At 31.9% G+C, this 24914-nt stretch overlaps 6 protein-coding genes across 6 annotated transcripts in view; 2 read left to right on the forward strand and 4 right to left on the reverse strand.

The window, feature by feature from the left end:
- The window catches only part of LOC126781079 (piezo-type mechanosensitive ion channel component), a 42529-nt gene extending 40889 nt beyond the window's left edge, over positions 1-1640 (forward strand). Inside the window, exon 53 of the mRNA XM_050505882.1 lies at positions 153-1640. Within this exon, the coding sequence (XP_050361839.1) occupies positions 153-299 (147 nt within the window). The 3' untranslated portion in view covers positions 300-1640. The remainder of the gene's footprint in view (positions 1-152) is intronic.
- A 46-nt stretch (positions 1641-1686) lies between these two features.
- On the reverse strand, positions 1687-5491 carry LOC126781078 (DNA-directed RNA polymerase II subunit RPB2). Its single transcript, XM_050505881.1, has one exon. It carries the CDS (start codon positions 5294-5296, stop codon positions 1766-1768), a length of 3531 nt encoding a protein of 1176 aa, XP_050361838.1. The 5' UTR covers positions 5297-5491; the 3' UTR covers positions 1687-1765.
- Positions 5492-6077: 586 nt separating this feature from the next.
- On the forward strand, positions 6078-11621 carry LOC126781175 (LIM domain-containing protein jub). Its single transcript, XM_050506016.1, has 6 exons — positions 6078-7740; positions 7813-7982; positions 8068-8130; positions 8457-8622; positions 8739-8879; positions 9644-11621. The coding sequence occupies exons 1-6, from the start codon at positions 6249-6251 to the stop codon at positions 9751-9753; spliced, it is 2142 nt and encodes a 713-aa protein (XP_050361973.1). The 5' UTR covers positions 6078-6248; the 3' UTR covers positions 9754-11621.
- Positions 11622-11859: 238 nt separating this feature from the next.
- Positions 11860-13784, reverse strand: LOC126781176 (uncharacterized protein C18orf19 homolog A). The gene is made up of 3 exons (XM_050506017.1): positions 13293-13784; positions 12193-12338; positions 11860-12117 (listed from the first exon to the last, which is right to left on the reverse strand). Exons 1-3 carry the CDS (start codon positions 13658-13660, stop codon positions 11879-11881), a joined length of 753 nt encoding a protein of 250 aa, XP_050361974.1. The 5' UTR covers positions 13661-13784; the 3' UTR covers positions 11860-11878.
- Positions 13785-15584: 1800 nt separating this feature from the next.
- Positions 15585-24799, reverse strand: LOC126781421 (uncharacterized). Its single transcript, XM_050506390.1, has 2 exons — positions 24740-24799; positions 15585-17700 (listed from the first exon to the last, which is right to left on the reverse strand). Exon 2 carries the CDS (start codon positions 17697-17699, stop codon positions 15717-15719), a length of 1983 nt encoding a protein of 660 aa, XP_050362347.1. The 5' UTR covers position 17700; positions 24740-24799; the 3' UTR covers positions 15585-15716.
- LOC126781420 (uncharacterized) lies at positions 20286-23725 on the reverse strand. The gene is made up of 2 exons (XM_050506389.1): positions 23487-23725; positions 20286-23150 (listed from the first exon to the last, which is right to left on the reverse strand). The coding sequence occupies exon 2, from the start codon at positions 23147-23149 to the stop codon at positions 21155-21157; it is 1995 nt and encodes a 664-aa protein (XP_050362346.1). The 5' UTR covers position 23150; positions 23487-23725; the 3' UTR covers positions 20286-21154.
- Positions 24800-24914: the final 115 nt, after the last annotated feature.

Below are 24914 nucleotides of genomic sequence, written 5' to 3' on the forward strand. Positions count from 1 at the left end.
ATTCCTAAATTACTGACTTTAAACTGTAATGTTTGCACTTGATTTAAACCAACTATATGTATGTATCTTTACCCTTCTTTACTTCGATTTGAAAGTCAGTTAACTTAAAAGTAAGTTTTAGTCAGTTACTTTAAGAATAAAATCTGTTACAGGTTCGCGAGGCTTTGGAGCTGTCACTAGAAGAAGACCTATTTGCGAAATTAGTGTTCTTGTATCGATCGCCAGAGACCATGATAAAATGGAGTCGACCGAAGGAAGAAGACAGTCAAGAACAAAGAGCACTACCAGCTCCGAACTGATCTGCATTGAAGTAATAATTGATTCAGTGATACATATTCCCATATGTCGAGATTTATAATGATCAATTAAAAGAAGGAAAATGAAGTAGATAATTATTGAATAAGAGGATGTTTCCTATTACGACGAATATCTTTTAAAATAGGTTTCATATATTCGCATATATTATACATTTTTATACAAATATAAACGTAGTAGCTAAAAATTTTACTTAAAAAATGTAATTAATAAAATAGAGCCAATTTTATATATATTGTTGTAAGAATTCGGTAACTTGTACGTCCATATAATGTCAGCTTCAAATCTCTGATTAATTTATGAATCTTAGAAATGAATAATCCGATGATACATTATAATATGTCTATATATGTATTTTTTATGTTAATCATAAACGTAAAAAGTCCAAGAAATCGATGGACCGATGCTACCATTAGAGAGACCACATAAATGAATATAGTTTAGGATATAAAATACGTAAGCTGTACAGTAAGAAGGTAATTAGGATCCTTAAGAATAATGCCTCTGCTTAAATATTGGATAAAATTTAACCTGAGAAAAGCATAATGTAATAAGTCGGTCACATATGGATATGTGTTGTCCATAGTCTCTCACCCTTGAAAATAAAAATAAAACCTAATAAGCCTATCGTACTACGTAACAATTAATTGATGTACATGCCGCATATAGCTCGTAATAGCTTTGATACAGGTAATATTTGGTATATATTTAGAAACCTATAATAGAAACATGGTGCATATATATTTATGGAATAGCAACAATGTAGGGATCCATCCATAGATTATTGAGAAATCATCCAGATATTAAGTATTTATAACTATTTCTAGCACAATATTTGTACTTTCTACCTGCACATGATAATTAATTAGTACTTAATAAATAAAAAACTTGTAGTATCTTTACGCTCTCTAAATGTAAAACATTAATTTGTCATATTTCAATTTCATTGAGTATCTTACTAGTCTTATATTACACATTTTATTTTTGGAGATTAAATGCTGTAGTCCTACTCAAGCTTCTTCTATTTACCTAACTTAAAGTAATTATATTATTTCTAGATTTCCTTTTTTACTTTCTTTTTTTATCTAACAGTCTTATTGTATTATATACAATGTTGAATAATATTATAATTGTTAAAATACCCTTCGTTATGTGTAAACATTTTATCAATGTTAAATTTATGCAATAAATATATTGGTTTATATAATATATAATAAATATAACTTTTACCTCAATCGTGTTGAATGCATTTTTGATATTATAATTTATTAAATTATTAAGTACAAATATTATGTGTACATTTTGTAACATTGTTATATTTAAGCTGCATTTAATGTTGTCGTTTGTGATACAAAATAAAAGTCTTTTAAATATTTATTTCGATTTATTTCAAAAAATAATATCCTACTACTATTAAAAAAACATGAATATTTTTAATAGTATTTAATTCTTAACTAACAACCATAAGCCTGGGTGCAATATTCATAGACATTAGTTCTTGGAACAATAATTTAGCAGCATATGGTAATCGAACTTGAGATATCTGGGTCTTGTTTTTGCATCCTTTGCATTCAAAAGTATTATTTCGTAGATTTGCTATTGCTATAAGTCCGCAGAAATTGCATACGTGTATGCGATATGGATCGGATACTTCAAAAAGACGTTCCCTCAAGAATTGCGCAGCACCATGGGCAATCTGACAATCACGTTCCATTTCTCCAAAACGCAACCCTCCATCACGAGCTCTTCCTTCCATAGGTTGTCTTACTAAAATTTGTACTGGTCCTCTTGCTCTCGAATGAATTTTGTCGTCAACCATGTGTTTGAGACGTTGATAATAAGTAGGACCCAAGAATACTTGGGCGTTAATTTTTCGACCTGTGTGACCGTTGTACATAACTTCATTGCCACGTAAATGATATCCATACTCTTGCAACAAAGATGAAATTTTTTGTACATTAACGGCATCATTAAATGGTGTAGCATCGCCAATTTCTCCTTTGTTTGACGATACTTTTCCTTGAATACATTCAATCAAGTGACCAATTGTCATACGAGATGGGATAGCGTGAGGATTAATGATGATATCGGGAGTAAGACCCTCACAAGTGAACGGCATATCTTCTTGTCTATACTGAATTCCACAAGTTCCTTTTTGTCCGTGACGGGACGCGAATTTGTCGCCTATTTGCGGTATACGTACTGATCGTACCCGAATTTTGCAAAACTTATACCCTTCACTGTTTAATGTTAACATAACTTGATCAACAATACCAGTTTCACTATTACGCAAGAATGTCGAGGCATCTCGTTTGCTGTAGCGTTTGGTTGTACCCTCCAGTTCATCATCATTCTCTGGGAGTGTTATTGTTTTGCCAATAACAACATCATCTCCAGATACTCTTATACCAGGGGCAATAATACCATCATCGTCTAATTTATCATAAAGTGCATTTCTCATGCCCTGACAAGTTTGTCTCGTTGGTTTTTCAAATTGCTCTTCTTGATCACCAATTCTTTTAGATTCCGAATCCTTATAGGAGCGATAGAACACAGATCTGAAAAAGCCTCTTTCTACAGCTGAAGCATTTAAGATAACACTGTCCTCTTGATTATAGCCAGTGTAGCATAAAATAGCAACAATTGAATTAATTCCAGCAGGCAATTCTCTAAAACGCAGATACTCCATAGATCTTGTTGTAACTAAAGGTTTGTGTGGGTAATACAGTACATGAGCAAGTGTGTCCATTCTGACATGGAAGTTTGTAATGTATACTCCCATAGCTTGCTTACCCATAGCACTTTGATATGTATTTCTAGGACTTTGATTATGATCAGGGAATGGAATAATAGAAGCACAAACACCCAAAATCATAGCAGGATGAATTTCACAGTGAGTATATGTTGTACAGTATGCATACTCTTTGACTTGTGCCAGGTCATCAGGGCTCATAGCAATCATCACAGTTTCTTCTTCCAGAGTATCAATATACTCTACAACACCACTTGCAACCAAATTTTGCCATCCATAATTATTGTAATCTCTTTCCTTGAGTTGATCAATATGTTTCTTCTTTAGCAGCAGAGCTCCATTTTCCACAATTAAAAGTGGCCGACAAATTCTGCCAGCATCTGTGTAAATTCTTATTTCTCTATCTCGAATATCTCGGATCATGCTAACTTCTGAGACAATAATGTCCATTTGACGTCTTAACTTACGTAAAGTGGCCATGAGTTGCTCAGGATCTCTGTGAATTCCTACCCAACAACCATTTACAAATATTTTTGTTGCATCCGCTATGGCTGAAGGTGCTATTTCTTCTAAATTTTCCATAGACCACTCTTCCAAGAACTCTAAGATTGGAGATGGCTGACTACCAACTGAAATATAGGCCATTAAAGCCAGATTTTTTACCAAACCTACAGCAGCTCCTTCAGGTGTTTCTGCAGGACAAATCATGCCCCATAAAGTATTATGCAATTGGCGAGGCTTTGCTAATTTACCATCACGGCCTATGGGTGAATTTACACGGCGCAAATGTGATAAAGTTGAAGCGAATGTTAATCTGTTTAATACTTGAGACACACCAGCTCTTGCTTGATGAGCTTTCTTTTGATCACCCCAATTACCTGTGGCCAAGGAATATCTTAAGCCATCAGTTATTATTTTTGTTTTAATAGCTAATTCCAAATTAAAATCTTTTCCTTTGTCAATAAATTTCTGCGCATACATTCTTACTTCTTTCAACAAATTTTTGAACAGTCCTCTAAACAGAAAAGCTAATAACGGTCCAGCCAAGTCAAGTCTTTTATTTCCATAATGATCTCTGTCATCAAGTTCACGTCGACCTAACGCAGCTAACAGTAGTCTGTGGACCATATACCCCAGGAAATAAGCTTTTTTAGTTTCACAGAAATCTGACACTCCAACATGTGGTAACATTTCTTTTTGTAAAATTTCTCTTGCATATTTAATACGCCTTTCTTTAGTGACTCCAGGTCGAGCTCCTCTTGCACCAATAAAGCTCAGGGCGACATTCTGTTCTTGTATAACAAAAGCCTCATCTAATGAAGGCTTTACCATTTCCATCATTTCTGGATCATCAAAATCGTAAATGATATGCTCCAAAATATCTCTATCAGCAACAAAACCAAGAGCTCTAAACACAATCATAATTGGTATTTCTTGTTTAATATATGGTACAATTGCAACAATTCTTTGTCCAATAGCTGATTTTTTAATACTTTGGCCACCTCTAGCCATCATATTGACCCAAAGAGTTGACGTTGGTCTAGAACTATGTTCAAGACAAGAACGAATTTCAGTTTTATATGCATACTTGCCACCTTGCATACTAAACACATATACAGTATTGGTGGCCATTTTTTCTTGGGCAATTAAAACTTTTTCAGATCCATTGATAATAAAATAGCCACCAGGATCTAATGGGCATTCGTTCAATTCAGTTAAATCACGATCCGTCAAATTGCTTAGCAAACAGTATGTTGATCTTAGCATAATAGGAATTTTTCCAATAAATGTTTTTTGATGTTGAGTTTCAATTGGATCTTCATTTTCTTTAACAATAGTTTTTGTAATGTCAACATATAAAGGAGCAGAATAAGTTAAATTTCGCAACCGCGCTTCATTAGGCATCATAGGAGACGGGGCACCATCTTTTTCCCAATGAGTTGGCTTAGAAAGATAAATTTGGTCAAACTTTAAGTGATATTTTGGAGGCGTTTCAATTTCACCAGAAGAATGTTGAGCTTCAGCTTGAAGTTCTATTGGGGGTGAATCTTCAACTATGCGCTGAACGGACATTTGAATAAACTCGTCAAAACTATCTAGTTGCTGCCTAACCAAGCCTTTTTCATCAAAATAAGCGTTGATTACTATCCAACAGGCTTCTTGCCAAAGCTCAGAGGAGATTTCTTCGACTTCTTCCTCTTCATACTGATCGTCCTCCGTGTCATACATGGTGGAAACTATTAAATTACTGTTCTACTTTTTATTTGGATTTATGTAGCCAATGAAGTTTATTATTTATGTTTTACACATAATTTTAACGACCTTAGGTATAGTATTATTTATTTGTATAATAGATATTTTACGTAGTTAGTACCTAGATTTTTTTTAATAAATCATGCGCAGCGCCTGACAACGCTTCGCAAATAAAATGGCGTTTAACGTTTAGCATTATTACAGCTTAAAATATTTATTCTGACACAGATTATAAATATATTTAATCGTTTCAGAGAAAGTGATAGGTAAGACTATGAAGGAAATTATAAACCGATAAAATTGCAAAAGGTCTGATATATAAAGTACAGGTGTTTAAGAATATTGATTTACTATATATATTACGAAGTTTAATTGAAAATGTATTTACGGATTTACATTCAAAGTTTAGGTATATATTTTTACTATGTACGTATTAGATAATTTGAAACAATCATTAAAAATTTGATTTTCAAGTTTTAAAATTACGATTTAATATTTAATAACTCATTACTCCGAAAAGAATTATAAGCATTTTAGTAACGATTTTATTCATTGGGAATTATTAAAAATTCAATTGGTTAACATAATTATAAATAACAAATAACATTTTACTTTTAACATTGTGTTTTTTTATTGCTTATCGACCAATATTTTGTCCACCTGTTTAAAATATACTGATATTTTTTTTAAATACCTACACAATTTTTCATATTCTATTCAAAACGGTATCTATTTTTTCTTAGTTGTTCTCTTACTCGTCTTTAATTTTGGCAAAACAAGATTTGTACAATTGTACATCACTAATTTTGTTTTTTGGCTTTTTTCATGATGTTTTGTTGAAGATTACATTATATCACAATTATGAATCATTTATGTTTTTTGTGTAATTTCCAATTTGGTCAATAATATTAACATATTTTTTCAAAATATGGATTCTTCGAGAAGAAGTAACTCTGACGATCAACGGTGTATCCTGGGTTTGCAAGATTTGAAAATATCCAACAAAGACGAAAATGATACTGAGCAAGCGCACACTGCCTCAACGTCTAACACCAGTGCCCAAGCAAAGGCTAGACCCGTTGGTGCGATAGAGAGTTTTACGTTAGATAGTGCTCCTACTGTTCGTCAAGATTACAGTTTTTATGAACGTTCAAATGTAATAGCAGCATCAAAATTCGCTACCCCTAAGCGCGTAGAGACAATCGCATCAATCAATAAACGTGATATAAACACTACAGCTCTGCCAGCCAGCCCGACGCGATCTATAGATTCCATTTCGCAAAGATCACTTAGTTATCAAACCGAAGATTTATATGAAATACCAGGGAATAATAATGTTCAATATCCTCCACCTGTGTACGAAAATATAGATTACTATGGGGAGCAACAGCTGACTCAGCCCCCTTATTACCACCAACTGTATCAAAATCCACCTTTAGTATCCGAAGGGTATTATAACACTCGGTACAGTAAAGCTCAACCTCAAGTGCCTGTTAACAACAAAGCTAAATCAAATCCATTGGTATATGAAAACATGCTGTGTCCAGAAAATGAAAAGAAAAATGAATATAAAGTACAGCCTAATCTGGATCAGCAGTTTATTCAACAAGGCTCAGTTCCTGGACCACAGGTGGCTAATAGTACTTTAAACAGAAACAGTTCACTCAAATTGTTAAATGATAAAAGTAAAGTAGACAGAGTGCCACCTCCACCACCTTATAATCCATCAGCTGATAACTCTAGTAGTGATTATACAGTTATGAAATCTGCTCCACCTAAGTATACAGATGTCAGTTCCCTTTTGAAAAATAACAATTCTGTTAGTTTTGATGACAAGGTGGTTACAATTCCGTCAACAGCAATTTATGCTTCAATTGCCCCAAGTGCTCAAAGACCGAAAGCAAATATTGCAACAGAAGTACAGGGGCCTGTATCTGTGCCCAAGTATTTTCATCCAAAACCGCCAGTTGGGAATGGATTAGCAAAAGCGAAACCAGCACCAATAAATGGAAACTATGGTGCAAGCCCAAAACCAATTCCAACCCGGATGCAAATAGTTGAAGATACTAATGGGTCCGACTATGTTTGTATGACAGGTGGATCTCCTGCTGCAGCTGTGGCCGCAGCAAATAAAGACAATGTATCATTAGCATCTGAAACAATTAGTTCTCGTAATATGGTTTCTGGACTGACTTTATGTTCACCAGCTCAGTCTCCTGCCCCTAGTCCTACTCCCAGCTCAGTCTCTCAAGTATCAGGGGGTTCTAGAGGTTCTGGGGGACGTGGTAAGAGCTTGCTTCCATACAGTATCACTCCACCTCGACCACCTGGTCCTAGTGAAGCACAACGTAAAATAGAAGAGCTCACTCGGCAACTTGAAGAAGAAATGGAAAGGCAGGATGAAGAAGGAGAATATTTTGGTATAACAAAATTCCATTTTCATTAACAATTTTAATAATTATGTTATTCTTAACAATTTTTTTTAATTTAAGGTATATGTCATACATGTGGAGCTGGTGTGACGGGTGCCGGGCAGGCATGTCAAGCCATGGGAAATCTTTACCATACTAACTGTTTCATATGCTGTTCCTGTGGAAGAGCATTACGTGGCAAGGCATTCTACAATGTCCATGGCAAGGTGTACTGTGAAGAAGATTATTTGGTTAGTTGGCTTCACTTTGTGACATATTATATAATAAGTAAGAATTTTCAATAAAAAAAAATTGAATTATAAATTATGTTTGCAGTATTCAGGATTTCAACAAACAGCTGAAAAATGTGCAATATGTGGTCACCTTATAATGGAAATGGTAAGTTTATACATTAATATGTGAGTTCATTGACCTGAGATAACAACCAGAATGTGTTAAGATACAATGTATTTAAAGATTTGCTTTGTTTATTTGTGAATATAGTAAACTGTATGCATATACTAAATAAGGTGGCAGTTCATTTATAATCTTAAAGATGAAACAACATCTAACAAGTACTTTTATTTTAATTTTTTTTTTTATCAATATTGTGTTTTTACTGTATTTAATAATATTGATAAACAAATTGCAGGTGTAGAATTAATTGTTCTTAAGTCATATTTAATTTAATCAAATTCTAATTCATTTGTATTTGATGTCTACAGATATTACAAGCTATGGGCAAGTCATACCATCCGGGATGTTTTCGGTGCTGTATTTGTAATGAGTGTCTTGATGGAGTTCCCTTCACAGTTGACGTTGACAATAAGATCTATTGTGTTAATGACTATCATCGTATGTTTGCACCAAAATGTGCTAGTTGTGGGAAAGGTTAGTGTGTCCAAAAAAAAGGAAAATTGAAAAAAATTTTTAAATGATTGAAACTTAATAATGAGAAAAAAGTCTAATAATAATTATTGTTATAATTTCCTCATGTTAAACCGCAGGTATAACACCAGTGGAAGGAACTGATGAAACTGTTCGGGTTGTATCAATGGATCGTGACTTTCATGTCGACTGTTACATGTGCTGTTTTTGTGGAATGCAATTAACTGATGAACCCGATAAGCGCTGCTATCCTCTAGCTGGTAAGTATACATAGTAACATATTTCTATTAAATACTAATGCCTTACTTTCATACATTTCTTAGTGGCTGTTTAGTTGAACACTGATTTAGCTCTTTCTGTCAACATTTTTAATGTCTCAATTTCATTTCAAGTTAATCAAATAATCAAAATCAAGTTAATAAAATAATAAAGATAGCAGCACTGAGCGCTTTCTATCGTCTGTATCACGGCGAGTGCTCTGAGGAATTATTCTCTCTAATTCCTGCTTCCCCCTTCCTTCTTAAGTCCACGCGAGCTGGTTCTCGATGTCACCGCCTAACTGTGACATCAATTCCATCGCGCACAAAGAAATTTGGCAACTCCTTTCTTTGTCGCACTACCAAAGAATGGAATTCCTTACCAGCTCACGTGTTCCCCTCCTTTTACAACCCGGGTTCCTTCAAACGAGGCGTGAAGAGGCATCTTGCGGGCCGGCAAGGCGGGGACGGCTAGTACAGAACATTCTTCCCGACTGTACTGGCCGTCGTCGCGTTTGGACTCTACTACCACTTACCATCAGGTGGAGTAGAGTCATTTGCCATCCCGGGGCATATAAAAAAAAATAAATAAATAAATAATCTATTTACAAAATAACACCCAAATGAATATTAATTCACTTTTTCTTTTGCTTACATCTTGTAAATGGTTACAATTATAGATTACACTATTATTTTAAAAGTTTCTAACAGTAGTAGATTCCATGTGTCAAAAAGTATTCTTAACTTTGTTAATAATTTACTTTTAGGAAAACTAATGTGTCGTGTGTGCCATCTTTCTGCCATCGGAGCTTCCACAGGACCTGGCATGCCACCGGCACCACACCTTTCTCCAGCCTCTTACCAGTACATGGGGTAAACATCATATATAAAACAATCAGTAAAAATTGGACTTTATATGGAATATTTGTGTGAATGTTATTACCTTATCATTTGGTGATATTGAAATATAGACAGATGGCTTATTAAGGCGTCTTAGATAAGTTGGCAATGAAGTTGGTATGCTAAATCATAATAAGTAGTTGGTATGCTAGCCATTGAAAAGAGACAATCGGCTAATTTTGGCTTCGTAGAGCGTTATCTCTGTCGCACGAAACATAAACATTCCAGTATCTATTAGGATTTCTTTTAACTATTATGAGTTTCTGTTTAATTGAATAACATACACCAATTCTTTCTATAAGTGCTGTCTTTAGATTATGGGAAAAATAAAATTAAAAGATCATTTTATTATCATGTTGATGTATTTTTTTTGAAAGTTAAAGATGTAGATGCATAACACCATTATAACTATTGTTAAAATGACACAAGTCTATCATTGTAATTGTCTAAATCGTGTTGAATTATTTGATATTAATTTTAACATCGCAATCGCAACACAGTGCACATGATCTACAAGTACGGTGTCCACGAAAAACTCTGAAAACCTATCCTTGTGATGAAATATAAAATCATAAATCTGGGTTTTCGACAATTTTGAGTCAATTGGAATTTCGTGTCTGGATCCAATGAAATGGTGTTTGAATTAGGGGTCTTTCGACAAATTTGTTGTGATGTGTTCTGTTCTGGTTATCGACACGACCACGCACCATGCGTTTTTGATAACTATGACAGAACAAAACTCTTAAAGATACCATCGTACATCTTTAAATTATTAAAAGTTTGGGGAATTTACAACTTATATATAATATATAAATATATATATATATATATATTAAATCGGACGTGACCACATTACATCAGTTGAACAATGACTGAGAAACGTCACATAGGTAGTGTGCGACACACAACGCTCTACGAAGCTGTCTCTTTTCAAAGAGAAGGTCGATGTTCAATATTTATTGATGGGGACTAAAGTTTCTTTCCAAGACTTTGATACAAAACTTTTGATGCCAGGTGGTTAAGTTAATATGAGAAAAAAAGTGGTAGGAAAGAGTATCAAATGATTTAAATTTATTTCATGTGTGATATAGCAGTTGATAAAATACATTAGAAAATATTAAATCTCTTATTTGATTGGTTGCATTTATTTTATAATTATTGTCAAATTATACAAAGCAATAAATTGAAATGCTCAACAATTTATGATTACATAATAGAACAAAATAAATGAATAAGATATTTCAGATTGAAGTGGTGAAATATATAGCTTTAAAATAGGTATATATATGACAGCTTGATATTAGGTTAAGAGAAAACAGGATTACTGTTGTTATTGGATGTAATAGTGAGTGATTGTGAAAAAATGAAAGTTAGTAGTTTTTAATAAATTAATTAGAGTAAAAATGATTGCCTGTCGATTAGTAGGTACAAATGATATAATCATAGAGAGCCAGAAATGAAAAATCTTTTTTGTGATAAAAATAGTGCGTACTGAAATTTTGAATTTTGAAAAATAATAAATTGTTAATACCACTATTATTAATTCAATAAATCAAATTAGTAGCATTTTGCATAATACAAAAAGATTACTCAGAAACACATTTATATTTTACATTTCGTTTAATATGTGGTAAAATGGAAAGTAAAACAATATCTGTTATTTTTTTTTTACTTTGTTGCATTTACTAATAATATTAGATGACAGCACATCTGGCTTTATTAATAATAAATATCTATCTCCTTACAATATTTATAGTTTTAATCATAAAAATAGAAGAAGTAATAGCACCATTATAAACATTCCAGTAATGTGCTGTCTTGTTCTGTAGGTACTTAATTATAAAATCTTAGTTTATTTATGTGTACATTTTGATACTTGAAATGTTTTCATTATAATTCCTTTCATTTAAGATGATTTTGTTAAATAATAATTTTGTATTTATATATTTTTTAACAATAAACAATTGATAACTTTATAAAATTATTTTCTTAATTCCTTTGTCTTAATTGATTTATCTAATATAACTTTAAAGATAACTTATATACATAGCAAACATTAGTGTGGGATTGAAAAAAAAACTGATTACAATAATATGTCTTTTCTACATTTTCTTTACTTTATTTTTCATATTACGCATTTCTGTTTTATATCTTCGCATTTCATCCATTACATGTGTACCCTTTTCTTTAAATTGAGTTTGATAGTGTTGTTTGCTTTCATTGAATTTGTCTTGAATATTATCTTTTTTCTCTTGGAAAATGACCCTTATCTGTTCCCTAGAAGGTACAGGTCTTATCCAACCAATGGCTGTCAGCCGGTTTATGGCATAGGTTGTACCACCTATAACAAAAATATTGCGTGTTTTATAAACTAAATAATGTACAAATTCAATCAAAAATAAATAAATTATTTTACCAACAGTGACAGCATATCTTAGAGGTGTCACCAACTTATATAGGGCCAGAGCCAGTGCAAAGTATCCTGCACTTGATTCCTTTAAAGGCGATAACAATTTTTCACTAATTCCAATTGATTCTAACAAGCTTATAACATCTACACCGCTAAAAACGAAAAAAAATGTAATTAAAAAATACAGTAAACAACAAGGTTTTTATTTCTAAAAGTACTAATATTTAAAAATAAATTTCAAATATTTGAAAAAATATATGTAAATTTTATAATAAACTGCATTATTTTGTGTTTAGGGATATTAGGGTCTAAAGCTTAGTTCAATTGCTTCTTCAATTTTCTTTGTAAATAAAAAATAAATGTAGCACTAGCATGGTGGTAGAAATAATAAGTCCATGGTTTCTTATAGTACAATTATTATGCTGACAGGGTCGCCATGTAATATTAATATTGGAGTGGATAGTCAAACATGTCTATAATATTTAAATCTATTTTATTACTGCCAAGTTCATCCATCCATATAATGTGTTTATGCATGATATTTATTACATGTACACCAATAAATACGTGCTTACTTATATATACTACACTATTAATAACATGACCACATGACCAAGTTATAAAGAAATATTGCTCACTAGCTTTTGAGAAACTTCTAGATGTTTTATGTGAGCTTGTTCATACAATTTATTAAATATATTAGTGAAATGTATCTGAATAATCTGTAGTATTTCAAATTTGACTAAATGTTAGTTTAAAAAGGACAAAAACATATTTAAGTATGTTTTATAAACTATTGTAATCATTTACATTTGTATAAATTTTAACCACATTATTAATTTTTATAAATAAACAAAGATTTACATCCCCTATCCTTAAGACTGTAATTCTTTAAGTTCAGCTCATCTCACCAATAAGAGGAAAACGAGAATAAAAACTATTTAAGTATAGCAGATTTATTGCATCAGCCACAATGTTTCATACCAGAGACATTTATTAATTGTGCCATAATGCTTATTATTGTTGATATTATAGTAAATTTCTAATATTTGAAAATAAATGCATTTATTATGTAAAAACAGGTTAATAACAAAATTAATACCAACCTTCTAACAAAGAAGTAAAAGCCACCAAACCAAATAGCTGATGTTGTCATATGCACCGGCAATAGGACGTACCAATAATCTTTATACATTTGCTTAAATCTTTGTATAACACCTGGCTTTTTTTCTGGATCTTGTGGTGGAATACTTGTAGTTTTGGAACTTTGAGTTGTACATGATCGAAAAGGTTTATATAGTGTGCTCAGTTCTCTTTCCGTAAATAAAGCATTATTTTTAACATTATTTTGATAATGTATGCCATTGCATAAGTATCTAATGGGATGATTGTTTTTAATATTCCATTTTACCGGTTTGGTTATGTTTTGAAAATAAATATTATTTCTATATAAAACTCTAAAAGATAGTGCCATTCTTGAGCAAAAATATTATTGTAAATTAGTAAATATCAGACGGTACACATTTTTATAAATATTGCGACTTTCTTTTACTTTTGCACAATCAAATGACTGAACTATTGTAATATGACGTCCGAGTTTTGACTTATGACACTGGCAATTGACAATTTGACAGCATATTAAAAATACAATTGGATGTGCTTTGCAGTTCTTTTAGAGACAACCTATTCATGTTTCAACACCATCTTAATACTTTATGATCTATTTTTACATAAAGATATTTTAAAGCTACGTTTACGTTTGAAAGCTAACTAATGAGTACATTTTATTAATTTATCTGTTTCGAATTTAATTTAATTAAATACATTATAATTATATAGATAATGTTTGAAAATTTTGATTAAGAAAGTAAGTATTAACAAGATCGTTCAAGTTTAAGGGAAAAAAGTATATTATATAGCAAGGCCTAATTTTAATCGACATATACCATAAATTAATGCAATGCGTGGGTATATAATATAGTGTAAACTTACTTAATTTCGAAGGTATTAAAATTCAAACATTCTTCTCCGTCTTAACAGTTTTATTATTTTAATATAACTCAATATTATCCACAGTGATAATACAATTTGTTTTACAACTCAAAAATTACCGTTCCTCTTTTTAAAAAACCAAACAATGCGAGATTCTTGCTAGTACTCAACTGACTAATCATAATATAATATTTTTCGGAACCGGTAGTCAAAATAGAGCTATTAAATAATAAAGTACGAAATATTTAAATATACAATATAAAAAATAAACAAGCAAAAATCATGTTTTGTAGTAAATATGACAATAATATAAATTATACTCAATAGTTATTTGAAATAACAGTATGATTATTTTATCAAGCTAACAATAGATAACGTCGTTAACGATACTTATGCTTTCATGACTCGTTTAATAAAAAATAAAATATAATAACAAATTTTTGGAACGGATAGGTAATACAAACGACAATGTCTTCTCAGTGTTCTCACTTTGTTGTTTCCTGTATTTTTAAGTGTACAAGATTATAATTTTAGTAAAATAAATAAATAATAAATAAGATTATAGGATCTTTTAAAAAAGTGTAGTATTGTACCAATACTTCAATTGGCAAACGTCAAGAGGCGGATCTAAAACATAGGGCGCACGCCCTCGACGTAGTAATATTAAGGACTTTTAGATAACAGCTAACGTTCACATACGGAGGGTTTTGCTTGAAATGTATACGTTTAAATATAATTTGACGTGTGTAGCACAGAACGCTATTACGTTAGTACCATCTGTAGACAGACTGTCGTATGAAATACATCTAAGTATAGCAATTTGTTTATAGCAGGAACGTCTCTTCAAAATTTAATGTTTTCAAGTTTAAATCACTGATGATATCGTTATTACCATCTGATATGTCATATTTTTATATTCCTATAGTTCTAAAAATAAGGAAAAGTTTTACTCCCTTAAAACCACTGATTAAGAATAACATAAATCCCCTCTAACATAAAAAAGAACAAACTTAAAAAAAACATGGACTCAGCTTCTACGTAACCGGTGGCATAGAAAACTGACGTTCATGGGCGCTTCGTCACGCACGTACCTATGTGCCTCGATTCACAGGGAGTTTTGTAATACATTTGTTCTTTTGGTCATGACAATATGAACACCTTCGTCCTTAGTAAATTAAGCAAATTTACGAATATGCTTAATCTGCGCTGAGTAACATGGTGGTTATAAATAGCTATTGATCATATTGTCTTCGAAAAAAAAATACTTGAAATCTACAAGCAAAGCTTCATGTTGTTTTTGCATTAAAATAACATATTTCCTTTAACAATCATTTTATTTACCTATTATTTACATTGAATAAATAAAGTATATACTATGTACTGTATAATGTAATAATTAGCATGTAAATATTATGAAACATGATAGAAAACGTTGTACTTGTAATATATGAATTCTTAGGTATGAATTATGTACAATATCACAGTCTCATTAGGAAGTTAAGTACTTTACTTAAGCAAGGTTGTAGTTCTAGGCTCGTTTATATACAGTAGCAGTAAAGCTTAAGTAAATAATCATGTATACATCGACTTTGGTTGCCATATAGATTAAAGCGACTGACAGTGCCTATAACTGACCAATTATTGTGACCGTCATGGCGAATGGTACCTTCAAATAAACCATCGCCTGGCGTTGTTTTTATTACTACCATATATTCCCGCCACTCAATTTCATCTTTTTCAGGTGAACTAATTTCCAGTTCTGTTATTTCCAACAATTTCGCTAATTTTAAAAGTGCACACTGACTATAACTCTTTAATAGCTTATTTATTTGTTGAACTAATTTTTCAGCAATATCCAAAGATTTTTCACTATTAGTTGGCAAATGATGACCTTTGTGGCAACTACACCAGTGATCATCAATATGCGCCGCGGCACATGTTCGATTTGCTAATATAGGTAAAAATAAACTAATACCCTTGCTTTTAACATTTGGTTGGTTACTCCTGAGCTCAATCATTGTATCTTCGATTGTTTCCAAGTTTAAAAGGTCATACAACGTGGCATGTAAATCGTATGGCGTAGTAAGACGCCGGCTATTCACATTCAGATTCTCAAAAGCATTTTTGTATTTCTTTCGAAATGTAGGAGGTGTTAAAATATACACGAATGGCAATCGTTCCTCTAACCGACCTTGATTGGTTGTTCTTATCTCCCCCCACCTTATTCCATGGTCGCTGACTAAGAAGATAATTGTATCATCCAAAGAATTACTAGAGTCTAATTTTTTGAAAAAATCGGCATAGTCTTTATCTATCACCATAGGGTAGTTGACGTAATCATGGCTAATCGTTACTTCCCAAAAAAAGCCAAAAAATTTGTTTGCTTTTAGTGTTAGGGTAAGGTTTTCGATATAATCTAATAAAACGGTATAGAAATATTTTTCATTCATACATAAAAACGAATTAGTATCTTTATTTACACCAACGTTATGTTCTGCTTCATTGATAAAAGTATGTATATAATAATCTGTAGGTGTTTTTATAAATCCAGCTTTTTCATAATTGAAAGTGCCTAGACTGGAACTATCTTCTCCAAAAGCTGTGTAGTAACCAGCTTCTTTATACCATTCCCAAATAAAGGGACAGTTATCAAACGTTGATTGTTTATTTGGAATGCACGTTGTTTTCAGCTCATTCTCTGATATTCCCATTAACATGGGTATTAAGTTGGGAAATGTATTATCTCCTACTTTGTTGTAACCTAACAATTCTATAGCTCCTTTTTTGTTTATGACTGATAAAGTTTCAGGCATTGTTCGGTGGAAATTAAGTCGTGATACTGCGTCAATGCCCATTACAATAACGTTGTAAGCTGCTTTATTTTGTGAAACATTAGCTGGTTCATTGGCATCCACTTCTTTTTTCAAAGTAAATAAAAAGTATTGTTGGTATACTATAGTATAATAAGCAGTACAACTAACTCTTACGAATTCGTCGGTTGCTTCAATTATATCAGAAAAATATTTGCACTTACTATATTTTACACGATTATCGATGTTTGATGAAGTTATATCATCAACTGATAAGGGACGACAAAAAGATGTATAGCAGCAATTCAAAACTGTTTCGTTTCTAATATTGTAATATTCTTTATTATCGTTTCTCACCCAAATATGAGTTCTATTATTCCCAAGTAAAGAAAGCTCGGACCCCGGACACGGCTTGAAATCCTTCGGATATTTCGCAAATTGTTTAACTTCGTCACCAAACGGTTGTAAAGAGGGAATGACACATCCTTTTGTTTTTATTGTGTAATCTTTGTCAGCGAAACTGCCGAAATCTTTATCACGGTTCCATGATGTTGTAATAAATTCACTGTCGATATATATTATATCTGATATATTTCTGATTGTCACAAAAAGAAAAGTTCCCACGAAAATTGTGGCAAGAAGAAATAAGCATCGCAAACGTATCGGCATGGAAGCGGTCTTGTGAACGGAGCCTCCCGAAAAGCGTCCCATACTGAAAATAAGCAAAGACTGCGTTAGTTTTCAAATATGAACAAAATGTGTTTCCACTACAAAACAGTACAATTTTTCATGCCCCAATGTTGAATAAACTACTTAGGCATGCATCATAAAAACATTACAATAATAAATACGTGTTTGTTTCAAGTTGACTTTAGTTGAAGGATTTGTATTGTTGTAGGAATTAAGAGAGCAAGTTACATATCTATTGAAATATTTTCAGTATAAATTTTACAAATGGCTGATTACTGATATCAAATGTCAAGTATCTGTATATTTAATGCTATGTATATTTACATTTGCAATAATAAATGGGAGATAACATTCATAACTTACCCGGGTTACATCATTAATGATCGAAGAGATACAAATCATCTAATATTGTTATCATACAAGACAGATATACATCCATACACCCGATATGTTGAAATGCATTTAGTTAGTAGTTGTTATTAACACTACAAGGGATCAGGCTCAGCGATGGTACATGATTAATTTATACCTATATATGTACTTAACTATTTTTACTAATAATATGCCTGAGAGTTTGTTCGATTGAAGCTGGTATGTCTGGTCAAGCTATCAATCTGATTTGAAAAATCTTAAATATTAATTAAGGTATAACTTGAGTTAAGGATCAGAGTAAAAAGCATAAAAAAGTCAACCAATATGATAAATTTATTGTTACATATTGGTCATGTGTAATATAATTCACATTTATAACTACGGTACAGCTAGTATATTTTTATGATAGGTTATACAATATATAAATATTACAATTATACTACTTATTATAAACAAAGTTTCCCCATCATGTCTGTCTGCCTGTATGACTGAATGCGAAAAATAACTATTGAATTTCCATACGATTTTTGCCGATGGACGGAGTGATTCGTGAGAAAGGTTTAGGCGTATAATACATTAAAGATTTGTGTATATTGGTTGATATGACGGTGATTGTTGAAGATGTAGGAAAAAATCATGTTTTTTTTTAGAATAGGAAGGCGGACGAGCATATGGGCATCCTGATGGTAAGTTGTCACCAACGCCCATAGATATTGGCATTGTAAGAAATGTTAACCATCGCTTACATCACCAATGCGCCACCAACCTTGGGAACTAAGATGTTATGTCCTTTGTGCCTGTAATTATACTCGCTCACTCACCCTTCAAACTGGAACACAACAATACCAAGTACTGCTGTTTTGCGGTAGAATATCTGATGAGCGGGTGGTACCTACCCAGACGAGCTTGCACAAAGCTCTACCACCAGTAACCACTACACTAGTAAGGCGACTTACTAGTGTGCGCTGCGTAAACCAATAAAGTTATCCCTTGTTTTACCCGTGCGAAGCCGGGACGGGTAGCTATTCTTTCTTTACTACTTATACTTTACTTCACTTAGAAGTAAATACTACCTAACCTACCTTATATAAACATGTAAATCTCAATCATTATTCTATTCATAAAATGATCAAATATTGTCTTATGCTTCACAGTTAATAGGTTACGAAAATGTACCTATTATTAAAAGATTTGTTACAAGGTCACAAAATACTTAACATTTAAATGTTCTTGCTTAAATCTTACGATACTGTCCTTATAAGCTGTTTTTTCGAAAATTAAATTATATTAAAACGAACCTTTAATATAACGTACCTAATGCTAGAAATTTTTATAAGGCAGTAGGTATTTGTAGTTTTTTTTTCACGCATTGGATACCTTCAAAATGTACCCAGTACTTTAAGGGTGAAATGAGTTACGTGGGATTTTTACCCACTACAACCACTGCGATGGCCGCCTTCGTGTCGATATCACGGTTCCTTCAGTGTTGTGCTCTTTTCGTAGCTCAGTAGAGCTCAAAGAATATCTCACCCCCTCGCACTCCTCGCTAGTGCGTACGGCAGATCGAGGCCATCCTGGTTGCCGGCTTCCTCAAGGCCATCTGAAATAGGACACGCGAGGCCCACATCATGGCCCAGATATTTGTAGTCTTTACAACTTTAGCATCGAGTTACATAAAATGGACATTTATATATCGCACATTACGAACTTCTCAATTCGTAATATGCGATAAATAATAATAAATAATTTATGGAAGCTAAGCGACAAAGCTGTAAACTGTAAGACGGTGATACCTAGAGAGAAAGTGTTGGGAGTCATCAAATTCGAAAGACTTAAAGCTAAATGAGCCAACAGACAACGGTTCATAAAACTCCGGTGTGGAGAAACAATCTCTATTTTTTATAATATAAAAAAAAATAGACTGAGTACTAATTGTAATTGCCTTTTACAATACCTTTAAAGAAGATAATAAATAAATAAAAAATTAAACAAATTATTTCATTTACAATTTTTTATTGTGTTATAAAATAAAATGATTTATAACAATATTTTCTAGTTTAATTTTTTTCTTTATTAATAATAATAACGTTAACAGTCTATATGTAATAAGTGCGTAGTAAAGAGAGTTATTTTGTAACAATACAAGTATGGCTCATTTCATTACAATTTGTACAACATGTACCTATCTAATAATAAAGGAGCGTTATAATAACATCACTTAACATTTAAAAAAATATAAAAATCAGCTTACATTTTTTTTAACTTAGCTTAGGTTAAATGTAAAGTAAAAGCAGTGCTATTCTTTTAGAATTAATTTTGTTCATACTTGTGAATTTTCTGAAATTTTAAAATCGTGATATTTTGTGAATATTAGGATTCGTTTTTCATTGTTAACAAAACAGATAAACAGATAAATAGAAACTTTCGTGTTTTTCTTCTTTATATACAAGTTGTAATAAAATGATTTAAACTTATTATAATATTATTGTGATATGTCCACTACCCTAAGCAACCATTTTAGACATTATCTCTACAGTATTCATTACATTTATTAGATAAGTCTATATTTTATAAACTATTTACTAAATTTTACCTATAATGTCGTTGCAGCTATTGTCGTTAATAGTAAAAGGACTAAAAAAATTAACCGTTTATTCATTTTGCTAAGTTATAACTGTAAATATTATATGTTTACTATAATTTGAAACCTCTGCTTAAATATTATTATTAGTGTACTCCTAATATATAAACCAATAATAACATATGACACAACGTGACAACGTGACATACAGTGAAAGATACATTTAATTGTACTTATTGTTGCTCAAAAAACATTTGGCTTAAAAAAAAACTCAAAGCTTATGTAGGTAGGTATTTGAACTCAAAATTACAACACGAATGTTTTTTTATCTTACAAAAAATACAGTGGATATAAAAAAGTATCAACATACTTAAATGAATAGTCATTAAGTAGGCCAGATTTGTTATGAGCAAATTTTTTTGAGGAAAATTGCACTTTATGTTCGAATACGCCTTTATCATATCACAGATTTTTTTTACTAAAATTATTTCAATAAAAATATTTTAATTCTACGAGTGCAGAGTTATTGGCAATAACAATATAGCTTGAGTTGGTAATGGTGTATGCAATGACCCTGATCACCGTACACATTGAGGCGGCTGACAGTGCCTGCCAAAGACCACTCGCGGGAATCGCGTCGCAGGGTCGCTTCAAAAACACCGTCACCGGGAGCTGTGCGCACTACAATCAAAAATTCACGCCATCCTACTTCCTTTTCATTCGGCGTGCCAGCAATCATTTCAGTGACTTCAACTAACTCTACGAGTGAGAGGTGAGCACACTGTGAGTGCCCTCGTAGCAGCATGTTTAAATTTAATATTAAACTACTAGCTGCTTCATATGCTTCGATACTATTGATTGATAATTTTTGTCCTTTATGACACGTGCACCAGTGATCGTCTATTCCCGCGATCTTACATGTTCGATTTCTTGGAACAGGTAAAAACAAACTGATGCCTCTATTATGGGCATATGATGTTGTACTCCGTAATTTAATACTATCATTTTTTATGGCTTCGACATCGATGAGATCAACTAGCGTAGCATAAACATCAAAGGGAGTAGTGAGACGGTGGCTATTAATTTTCATATTTTCATATGCCAGAGAAAAGTTAATACGAAAGGAATTAGGTAGAAGTATGTGTATAAGTGGCAAGCGCTCTTCTAATCTACCTTGCTTGGTAAATCTTATATCACCCCACCTAATACCATGATCGCTTAGTATTATTAAAATAGTATCTTCCAAATATTGAGCATTATCGAGTTTTCTTAAAAACGATTCATAATTGTCATCCATCGCCATAGGATAATTTAAATAGTCATGACTCATTGTTACTTCCCAAAAGAAGCCGAATAACTTGAAAGACTTTAGAGTTAATGTTAAATTTTCAATATAATCTAAAAGAACTTTGTAAAAATATTTATTACCCATACATATGAATGAATTAAAATCTCTGTTGTTGCCGGTATAGCGTTCGGCTTCGTGCATAAATGTATGCAAGTAGTAATCTGTTGGGGTTCTACTAAATCCAAATTTTTCAAAATTGAATGTTCCTAAGTTGGCAGTGTCTTCACCGAAAGCAGTATAGTAACCAGCGTCCTTAAACCAATCCCAAATGAAAGGGCAATTGTCAAATGTGGCCCTAGTATTAGGCCAGCAAGTTTTCTTTAAATCTGTGTCCTTCATCCCAAGGAGTATAGGGGTCAGATTAGGAAATGTGTTATCACCAACTTTGTTATAGCCATAAAGCTCTATGGCACCTTTCTTTTTTAAATAAGCTAATGTCTTAGGCATTGTTCTGTAAAAGTTTAATCTTGAAATGGCATCGATGCCCATAATTACGACATTAAACGAAGTTTGATTCGTTTGTGTTTCTAAAAATTCGTCCTTAAATGACACGAACGGTTTTTTGGGGGCAAAAAGAAAAAACTGCTCATAAATGATGTTTTCTTTAAATTTACAGGTGACTCTCACGAACTCATTCAAAACTTGTATATGATTTGAAAATTGTATACATGCTTCATATTTCACTCTATCATCTACATCCATAGAATAAATGTCATTGATTGCTAAAGGCCGATAAAATGATTTATAACAGCAGGTAATATTAGGAGTGTTCAATGGCACATCATAATACTTTACATTCTCTCTATTTATCCATATATGTGTTTCGTTGTTATCGAGTAACGAAATGTTTGATTGGTGACATGGTTTTATATTCCTGGGGTATTCGATAAATTTTTTGATATCTTCAGCAAATGGATTCAACCCGGGAATAGTGCAGCCGTCTGTTTTTATTGTGAAGATATCATCAGAGTGAATTAAATCATATCTGCGTCTTTTCCAAAAAGAACTAGTTATTTGGTTGTTAATAAACGATATATCAATTCCACTATTGATTAAAATAAAAAGGCTGCTGCCACAAAATATTGTGGCGAGTAAGAATACATAACGAAGCCGGAGTGGTATAAAATGTGATTTTCCCACAACGCCGACAGCTCTCATTGGTAACGCCATTCTGAAATTTTTATAAATAAATATTTGAAATTTGTTTCTTATGACAAAATAAAATTTATCAAAGTCATCCTTAAAAGTCCCTAAAAGTTGATTAAAATTTACTATTTAATTTTTCATCAAATTCGTTATTTTTATATATAAATATTAATAACATTATATAATGTCAAACTTAAGTAAATATAATTATTTAAATGATAATTTATTCACACTTTAAATTGATAAACATGAAAGTATAATATATATTATATATCATAATGTAAAGCGTATTTATTTTATGACACTTTTATTTCTACAAGTTGTCAAAGCGAGAAATATATAAAGTGTAACTTAAACTTACCTAAATATAATGACATCTCTTAGCTCAAAATACACTATTTATATAACAGCTTTTTCTTGGTAGCCACAGATTTGCACTGTTATCCATTGTAAGATTTTGATTAAAAACTTGATATTTAAGCGCGGTATTTAATAAATTGTGCGAAGAAACATATTTTTTTATTCATTACTGTATGTATAGCTTACGATTACGTGACGAGCACTGAGCGAACTGGGAGGGTTGAGACCGGAGGCTGTGAGGAGCATGCGCGTTATATTTTAACGTGTATTATCAAAGTGAGATGATATTATGCCACACAAATATACCTAGAGTAATAGAAACAAATACGTATTTTTATCAATTTGGTAACTTTGGATATATATTTATATATACCCGCATTGAAATTAATTTTTTGTTAGGTTAATTAGTTACAGCTAAAAGAATATTATATTCAATAGCATCATTAACGTCGTCTGTTCGTTTTATCAAATAAACAAGACAGATAGAACAAATTTGATTACCATACAAAAGGTTATAGTCAACCTTAAAAGATAGATATATTTATCTACGGGCGAGTTAACCGACATATACCAGTACAAGCTGAACCCTATTTAATATGATTGATTATATAGATCTGAGTTCAACTTACATTGAAAGGATTATTTTTTTTAAACTGTCCATTTTTTAACTTTGTTATTTTATAGCATTTTTATCGAATAAATGTTCGACGTGATTCTTTAAATTGACATAACTTTATTATTTATGAATCGATTGAAATAAAACAACTCTAAATTTTAAGTAACGTTAGCAACATTTCTAAGATTAGCGTGCACAATCGCACAGATAAACAGTCAAACAGACAAAAATTCTGACAATCATTGTTTTGGGTTCTATTGCGTTGATAAAAGCCCCCGGTAATAGTTTTACTTATTTATCTTCCATGTACAGACAGCGATCAGTTACAGATTTATTATATGTATAGATTATTGATGTGATTCGATGTGTTGTGTTTAACATGACAAATAATTATATAAACTATTATACCATACGTATAATACAAGGCCACATAAAATATATTCAGAATACTGTCTTGCTTTACTCAACATCAAATATTTAGACGAACTGATATTTTTTTGTATATTAAACGTGTAATTTATCCCTTTAACGCTATTTTATTATAAGTTTCGATCATATATTATATGCATTTTATCGAATCTATCGAAAAAAGCAAATTAAATACGAATTATCAAAAAAGAATAGAACTTAAAACTGACCTGTGTTTCAATACGATCCAATATCAGCGTGCAGTAAAAGAGGTGTTGCATCATACCGAGCCAAAACTCTTTGAACTGTATTGGCCATTTGTTATCAAATACCAATTGTTTGGTTTGTTAATTGATTTCTATCGGTCTATTCATTGCATAAACTGTGGTCACACTGGGAAATATT

Source organism: Nymphalis io, chromosome 3 (genome assembly GCF_905147045.1).
Source record: "Nymphalis io chromosome 3, ilAglIoxx1.1, whole genome shotgun sequence".
Taxonomy (NCBI): Eukaryota; Metazoa; Arthropoda; class Insecta; order Lepidoptera; family Nymphalidae; genus Nymphalis; species Nymphalis io.